Source organism: Austrofundulus limnaeus, unplaced genomic scaffold, assembly GCF_001266775.1.
Source record: "Austrofundulus limnaeus strain Quisiro unplaced genomic scaffold, Austrofundulus_limnaeus-1.0 Scaffold476, whole genome shotgun sequence".
NCBI classification, from domain to species: Eukaryota; Metazoa; Chordata; class Actinopteri; order Cyprinodontiformes; family Rivulidae; genus Austrofundulus; species Austrofundulus limnaeus.
In genome coordinates, this window is record NW_013952878.1 from 184,103 (window position 1) to 193,083 (window position 8,981).

Sequence of the window (8,981 nt, forward strand, 5' to 3'; positions counted from 1 at the left end):
AAAATATATATTTTTGTGTTGATAAGCTGAGTGGTCTGTTGACTGACCACACAATTATTTGTATTTGTTCAAACATTTGTAATGGGCAGGTTACAATATAAAAAAAATGTTTGTCATAATCATGTCTTGTGATTATTTGACAGGAGTTTTACTTTTAAACTATAAGTGTATTTAATTTGGTCATAATGCAAATACAATACACATTAAACAAAGATTTAGAATAATTATCATTTTGATCCGTATGGTAATGTGTGACTGGGCCTCGTGTCACTTTATGTTCAATAAATTGGGCCCTGAGGTTAAAAAGGTTAAGAACCCCTGCCCTAAAGGGTTAATGTTCCTGATTAAAGGGTGGTGGAGTTGTGTGTCTGTGGTACAGTGAGGAGACAGAGCAGAGCAGTGCAGGAGGAGGAAATTAGCTGTGTTTTTATCATGAGTTGCAGCTGGGGCAGCTCCTGTAGCCATTTAACACACATGCTGCATTAAGTTTCCTGTTATTTTGGGATCTACAGGTAAAGTCTCAAAGATCTCCACATGTCTGTCACTCCTCACTCCAAGGTACAGAGGAGCGGGAGTTCAAGCACCTCCCCTGCCTCGTGTCTTCTGAATGAAGAGAGTTTATTAAGGCAGGTTTATACATTAAAAGGCGTCAACTGAAAATAGTTCCATAAAAACGTCCACGTTGTTACACATCGCTGGAATTTGTAGCATGCAGGAATTTCCAGTACTAAAAAAAATTAGATTTGCAGGGATTGGTCATAATATGTGCAATACCCGCAATCCCACAGTGAATTTCAGGCCCTGAATTAACAGATGAGACTGAACCGAAGTCCTGAAATCAGAAAAACAGCAACAATCAAAGAGTTCAGCTCCAGATTCAAGTAGTTAGTGCTGCAAATACTGATGCAGGAAGCAGATTTTCTATGCTTTCATATGGAACAAAAAAATAAATAAATCTGAAAAGGTTTACTCACTCTGGCCCAGTTTCACTAGAAGAACCCAGTAACTGTATTTAGCTCTGTTATGTGCCCATTATCTGCCCCTGATTTCTCTGTGTTCACACAGTTAGGATGAAGGTTTATGGTCAAGTAAAGTTTCGTCACACCTAGTCCTAAAACTGAAACACTCAAAGGAAATAAACTTTGTGGATAAGGAGATATGCGGTGCTGCTGATATTCCAATGGATCAACATAATATAAAAGTGCAGACCACCCACAACAGGAGGGAGACTGAATTCAGAAACAGACACTGGAGGAGTCTGACCTGTTATTTTATTTATTTTTTTATTTTTGATTACTGGTGAACGGACGGAGAACAAATAATCGTTAATCAAGAATTTGAATCAGTCAAACTTATCTGCCCATTCCTTTTCTGGAGCACAGGGTGGGTGTGTTGAAGTTAAAGTGAATCAATAACAGATTTAAATTATATGTATTCACTTCTGGATCTGTCAGTTCAAATCACAACATAGTTACACTAATTACAGTGTGTTGAAAGGTTGATATCAACAGGTTAGGTATCCCGAAGTTATAACAGCAACAACTGTATTTTTACCATTTTATTAGTAGATGCAACCACATGCGACACTAGCTGTGTTTCCATTGCAAATGTGCGCAAAACCTTCTCAATATTCTGTTAATGTAAAAAAAAACAGTTTCGCAATGGCTGTGTTTCCATTAAGTAAGAAATCCTATTAAAGTCACGCATGAATACATTTGTTCTCGCGATAAGTCATTACAAATATGGCGGCGATGGATGTAAACACATAGCATGTTGCTACCACGACACTAGCGCTCATCATCAGAGGAGACGTCGGCGTCTTTTATCGAGACTTTCCAGAGACAAGTCCCTACTTGGGAGCGGCTACGTATGCTGTGTTTTTGGGAAATTGTAGTCGGTGAGTTTAATACTTTACTACTTCTGTGATATTACTACTATTTCTACTTCCTGTTTTCTTCTTCATCATCGTCTTTTTCACCAGTAGAAACAGCCGGTTGTTGATCACGTGACTCCTGTGATGCGAAAAAACTGTTTCCATTACAGTTTTGCGAAAAACACCAATTTCGATACGGCTGAAAAACCACCTCATCCTAGCGCAAAAACATTTTGTCGAAAAACGTAATTTTTTTTCGAAATTAACATGTTTCCATTGAGCAAATTTATTTTCGAAATTCTAATTTGCGCATTTTCATGGTCAATGGAAACGCAGCTACTGATGACTGTGGGAATTCTAACACACCTGTCCTCTCTGCGTGAAGGTATAAAAGAGCAGCAGATTGTTCCTCGGTCTGCTTGTTTCATTAAAAAACATATGAGATGGTCTTTGTTGCTCTGGCTGTTATCCTGTTTAATTAATTTTTTTATGTTTGTTTACAATCTAACTGTTTCTGTAGACGGTGTTATTTTAACTATATATACAGTATGTGACCCATCATATCGAAATGAGGATTAAGTCAAATTTGGTCAAAATGACCTAATTACATTTTCAGATTCTTGGCTTTAAAAGCTACATTTTGATACCTGGATCATTCTGATATCATAATTAAATCCATATATATGACTTAATTTGTCTTGTTGGTTACAATAATACATAAATATTTGGCCTGAATCCTAATTTTATGTCATTTTAATGAGAAAGTTTTGATGTCCTTATAAAGAGGAAACCTCAAATTATTTGAATATTGAGATTTCCCAGCTAAAAACAAACAAAACTTTGCTAACTCACGGGGAAAATCTCGAAATTTTAAGGCGTTTTTCCTCAAAATCAGTTATTTTTGTTGCTACTGCTCAAAAAAAGTGCTTCAAAATTTTGTTTTATGGTTATACTTCAGACAATTCATTCAAATGATACATTGATAAGGCATTTATTCATTATATTTTGACAAAATGCAATTGTTAACATTTTATTCAAAACACTATATTTGCCTATTTCTACATACACCACTTTTAGACTTAATCCTCGTTTCGATGTGATGGGTCACAAATATCAAAACCTTCATTCAGAAAAAGAATGCAGTGACTTCTGGTTTCTGTCAGCCTTTTGCTGAAATTAACTCTTATTTAGTTTTATTGCTACTTTTATCTTTTAAATAAGGTTTCCTAATTTAGAATTAACCACTGATTTTCAGGGATTTAAGCTATTCTCAGCTGTCATTCAGGATTCTTCACACAACATTTCACAGGAACGACTCAGCTCTGTAGTGGTCTTAACTACAGTCAGATTTAAATACAGTTCAGTTTAAATTATGCGTTTGTGGTGATGGAGGCTGTCCAACACTCAAAGACAAATAAAACTAAATTAAACTACTGTTTAATTTCTGTTTTTTTACCAGGTGCATGATGACTTATTGAACTATGGGCAGATTAACAGTGTGTTTGCTAATCTTTCTTTTTAGGAACGAATGTTAAAAATCCTAACCTGGTGATTTTGGGCCTCAGTGATAAATAATTCATCCACAGTTATAAAAAGATAAAATCTGCATAGAAAATCTGAGGGCTAAAATCCAAAAGGACTTCTTGTCATGCATGAGATAAAGAAACTTAATTTTCCAAAGCTTTTAAACTCCATGTGATTAGTAAACTCCATTTACTGAAGGCAATAATTGGCAGAGGAGGCACAGCGTGGTTAGAGCGAGGAACCACAGGGAGAACGTGGAGATACAGTACCAAAGTCATTGGCAACCGTCTTGGAAAAACGTCTGCTTTTTAACTTCACTGGAAATGAGGTTTAAAAATACACATCAGATGTTTTCAGTAATTTATAATCTGTTAGAACTACAGCATATTTCAAACATACAATACCCTTCTCTATGAAGTTCTGTTTTCGATCATCATCTGAATTATATGGTGAGGTAGATCCTACATGATAAACAGCAGATGTATTTCAAAGCTCTAATGAAACATGTGGGAACAATGACTGCAGAGAGGCCTACCTGACGTAGGTGATTTGCATCGGTCCTCTGAGTTATTTGACCCATCATTGGAGTCACCAAGTCCTGCAAGAGTCAGATTTTTATTTCAAATATAACAGCAAAGGTACACATCTACAAAAAACTCTTTTCTACACTTGTCACCTGACTGATTACGGAGCCCGCGAGGGGACATGGGAGATTTTTTTTCTTTTGCGTTCCCATGCAAAAGTGGTTTATCACTGTTGTGCCTGCCGGTTTATTAACAAACTCACATGTTCACCATTAGCGAGTTAGCCTACTGCTTTAATTCAGCTTCAGAATGAATATATCACACAGCCACGCATGGAAGTATGTCAAATGCTGATATTTTAACACAGTGCAGACACGCAACATCAGCGTCAATTTCATGAACTTGTGGCGACACATCCTGTTTTAGTAACTGGATATTTCAAAATAAAAGTCTGATTTAATTCCATTCATATACAAATCAAATTTTTTCGGGGAACAAAACAATTTTGCGAGGTAACGCAAAGATATTGCGAGGTAACGTAAAGGTATTGAGAGGGAACAAAAAGGTATTGAGAGGGAACAAAAAGGTATTGCGAGGGAACCCAATGGTATTGTGAGGGAACCCAATGGTATTGCAAGGGAACGCAAAGGTATTGCGATGTAACGCAAAAATATTGCGAGGGAACGCAAAGGTATTGCGAGGGAACACAAAGGTATTGCGAGGTAACGCAAAAGTATTGCGAGGCAACGCAAAGGTATTGCGAGGGAACGCAAAGGTATTGCGAGGTAACGCAAAAGTATTGTGAGGGAACGCAAAGGTATTGCGATGTAACGCAAAGGTATTGCGAGGGAACGCAAAGGTATTGCGAGGGAACGCAAGGGTATTGCGAGGGAACGCAAAGGTATTGCGAGTGAACGCAAATGTATTGCGAGGGAACGCAAAGGTATTGTGAGGGAACGCAAAGGTATTGCGAGGGAACACAAAGGTATTGTAAGGGAACGCAAAGGTATTGCGAGGGAACACAAAGGTATTGTAAGGGAACGCAAAGGTTTTGCGAGGGAACGCAAAAGAAAAAAATCCCCCCATGTCCCCTCGCGGGCTCCGTAATTGATAACTACTGAGCTAAGTTACTGAAAAAAAAGCATATCTATTACAAATCTGTTGTCGGGAAGCAGGACTGAAAGATACACAACCAGATTTAGCTTCAGAGCTGAAAACTCAACTGTGAGTTTGGGAGGTTTGTGGACCTGAGTCAAACCAGGGAGTGTATCATTAATAGGCCAACAGCTTCCAACATTAATGAAGGAAAATAATCACTGACACAACAGGACTTACTGAAGTGAGATGAGCGCAGTTTTTTCACAGACTGAGAATAGAAGTTAGAAAGTCTGGACATGTAAGATGGAGCAGTTGGAACGTCTTAATCAAATCACAGACAGACACCAAAGAGTGAAAACAGTGAGACAGAAAAAAACTGATAATCACAAGGTTCTCAGTGGCTTTCTGCAAAAACAGTACAATGTGTTGGACTATTATCAGATTGGGTTTTTCACATTGAAACTGAACACAGTCTGTGGAAAATGAAACTCAAGCTTCTTTCAATTCTTCCATTTTACATATTAGGACATAAAACAGATTTTCACAGGTTGTAATAAAACCTGTGACCAAAAACACAACAAATTACACCCTGTCTTTATTTATTACGCGTTAAAATTGGTCCCAGTCCTGTTTTTTATGGTTATATTATGTTTATAATATGGTTATAATGGAAATGAGGAATTCAGGGAAAAAAATGGAAAAAGGTGAATTTAGAAAAATAAAAACGGAAAAAAGGGGAATTTGGGAAAAAAACAAAACGGATTTTATAGGGCCCTAATCAATCAGATCCAGTAGGATCTCCAGTTTGCAGATTAAAGTTCAAAGGTCATGCCTTGTTTAGAAGTGCTGCAGGAAATAAATGTCTTGTCTTGTCTTTGTCTAGACTCACTTTTTGCACTGGTTGCACATTTTTTCTTAGGTGTACCAGCTCAAATGTTAGGTGCAAACACATTTTCAACCACGTCGCATTTAACTTTGGAGTTTTAGCGGTTAATTTGTTTAAAAATCACTGTTCGTTAAGGCAATACTAACTCACAAATAATTAATTAACAGCCTAGCAAACATGAAGTTCTATATTTGAACCAGAATTGAACATGACCTAAAACTTACTGAAAAAGGTTATGATTCTATGAAAATTCTAAGTGAAATGTTTAAGAGCCGAACATCTTATAAACGTCAAACTGAACATTTCATAGTTAAATGTCTTTTACACTACACCTGCCCCTCAGATGGACAACTCGTGTAGATCCTTCTGGATCTTTGGCCTTGTTTAAACCTGAATGATGAGCAGAAAATATTTAATAATAGAAGAAATATTACTGATATTTATTAAGAGTGCAGCTTTAAAAAAAAACAGAACATCTGCAATTTCATTAGCATTAGTTGCATCTGGCAGCATGGTGGATCAGTTGGTAGAGCTGATGCCTCTCAGCAAGAAGGTCGTCGGTTCAAATCCCGGCCCGGGGACCTTTCTGGGTAGAGTTTGCATGTTCTCTCCATGCATGTGTGGGTTTTCTCCGGGTACTCTGGCTTCCTCCCACAGACCAAAAACATGACTGTTAAGTTAACTGATAACTCTAAATTGTCCCTAGGTTTGAGTGAGAGAGTGAATGGTTGTTTGTCTCTATGTGGCTCTATGTGTCTCTGTGACGGACTTGCAACCTGTCCAGGGTGTACCCCGCCCCTCACACAGTGACTGCTGGATATGGATACCAGTGACCCCCGTGACCCTGAAGGAATAAGTGGGTATAGATGACTGATGGGTGGATAGTTAAATCTGAATGAAATAGTATCTTTCACTTAAATAACTAATATGTTTAGTCATAAAACCAATTTCAGATACCTGGAATGTAACTGTGATGAAGGTGATTAGGTATAAAAGCGGCCTGCGATACGCTGTGTTATTGTGTAGTGTTAATGTGTTATTCTACAGATTGGCTTGGTGGTCTCCTGGTGTTCTACAAATCAGCGTCTGCGACTTTTCATCTCCTGGCTGACTGACCATTTCGATGGGTGGCCGTATTCTATCAGGACTCGGACATTTTGCCTTGAGCAAGCTGGACTCGGTCTGCAAGTGGTTCTACTGAAGGTCGCGGGCCGGCTGTGGTCCTTGGACTTTGCTGGCTAGATGGAATTGATCTTGGAAGAATCTGATTGATATGGCTCAGCGGAATTTGTCCACACCATTTTGCCTGATTGGCATTGCCACCTTGAGATGTACCAGCAGGAACTCTAAGGCTGATGGAAAATTGTTGTCGTCTGCTTGACTCTTTTATTCCCAAAACAACTGAATACAGAATCTGGATCTTCCTGACAACGGCCTTGGATCTGTTGACTAAATTCTTCCTGGCTGGATGTGTCGACAAGGCTCTGCCCCATACCTTTCCCCGTCCTCTCTCACTCAGCTAATTCTGTTTTCCAGAGCAGGTTGAAAACTGCACAGAAATGAACAATTTTTCTGAACTTTGACTGCGCCAGCCTTGGGGACTGGATTCTTCGGGCCCCCTTAAACTCATTTACTCCTCTGGCTAATAACTTGCTCTATGCAGAGTTTTTTTCATAAACACCATAGTGCGTCACAGTGTTGATATAATATGATGTTTTGTTTTTTTCCTCATCTTCCATTCCCTTGTGTGTTTTCAGTTTTTCTTTGTTTCTAAGTTGGCGCCATGGCAGGCTACCTGTTTCTGCAGCTCCACTGTTTTGGGCTGCTGTAATTTTCAAATTTCCCAACTGTGGGATCAATAAAGTTCTATCTTATCTTATCTTTTCTTATGTGAGCTTCCTTGTGCTGCTGAAATGATCTGCTGCGCTCACAGAGCACAACTCGACTGTTAGATTAGCAAGAAAACAACCATCCATATCTTATTTTCATCTCCACAGGTATCAAGAAAAAAATAAAGTTTTTCAGACTGTGGTTTGGGGGAATTTAAAAAAAAACCCTACTACGGTTGTTTCGCTATGAATGTGTGCATTTTTATTTCATGATGGGGACAATATTGACCATTTCCCTGGTACGCACATTCTGGTGACATTAAGGTTTGGGTCAGGTGTGTAGCCTTCCTGTGAGGTCAGGTTTGGCTACAGAAATGACCGGAAGTCAATGAACTCTAGAACCCTGACTTATAACATTAGACATTGTTTGATAAACATTTACTTACACTGTAAAAGACTGACTGTAATTATAACTGTTTAGTTTTTATACATTAAAAAAAGTCATATGGACAGCACCATTTTATTAACTCCACACAGCACACAGGGTAAATGTTGACTGTCTCTAGGTTCTCCAACACGGTGGTGGAGGCTGATGGTTTTGGTTCCTTGAGTGTCTCATGAACTCCTCTGTAGACCAAAGGGTTCTAAAAGTGAGCCCATCTGTCTGACAGCTGAGGTTTGGACCAAACTGGGTCCAACGGAACAAGGACTCAGAACACAGCAACAGAAATCCTCCACAACCTTCTGATAAAGTCCTACAAAGAGCCACTGAGAGGAGGTTTTACAAGCTGCTGGATCAGAGGATGGGTCCAGTTTTTAACAGCTTTAACTCTTTTTTTTAATTGTAGGGATCACCTCGAGTGAAGAAACAAGATTTACTGCTTCAAAGCAGGCCTCGCACAGGCCTGACGAGAAGACAGGAACTCTGTCACAAACTGAACTCTATTTAGGCCGTGACAGGTCATTTCAACCCAGAAGAGATTTTCTCGGTTCTCTTAATCAGATAATGGACAGAACAATCTTTTTGTTCTTGATTCATTTGTTGTTTAACCAAGAATGTTTATGCATTTGTTAAATCATGATAATGACTGTCACAAGAAAAGTGGACTCACTTCTACTCTTTAATCGTGCCTAAAAGATTAATTAATGGTATAAAAAATCCCAGAGAAAATCATTACCATGTTTTCAGTGTGTTTTTATATAAATCACTATTTTTATTTTACTGGGAACACAGTAATATAATTGTG

General features: G+C 38.4%; 1 protein-coding gene across 8 annotated transcripts in view; it reads right to left on the reverse strand.

Moving 5' to 3' along the window:
- LOC106529922 (syntaxin-binding protein 5) overlaps positions 1–8,981 on the reverse strand; it is a 108,537-nt gene that overhangs the window by 22,566 nt on the left and 76,990 nt on the right. For 4 of the 8 annotated variants that reach the window (XM_014025449.1, XM_014025443.1, XM_014025441.1 and 1 more), the window contains 3 exons: positions 3,933–3,995; positions 3,802–3,858; positions 3,667–3,714 (listed from right to left, as the gene is read on the reverse strand). In XM_014025449.1, the coding sequence (XP_013880903.1) occupies positions 3,667–3,714; positions 3,802–3,858; positions 3,933–3,995 (168 nt within the window). The remainder of the gene's footprint in view (positions 1–3,666; positions 3,715–3,801; positions 3,859–3,932; positions 3,996–8,981) is intronic. The other 4 variants (XM_014025445.1, XM_014025447.1, XM_014025448.1 and 1 more) reach the window with 2 other exon arrangements.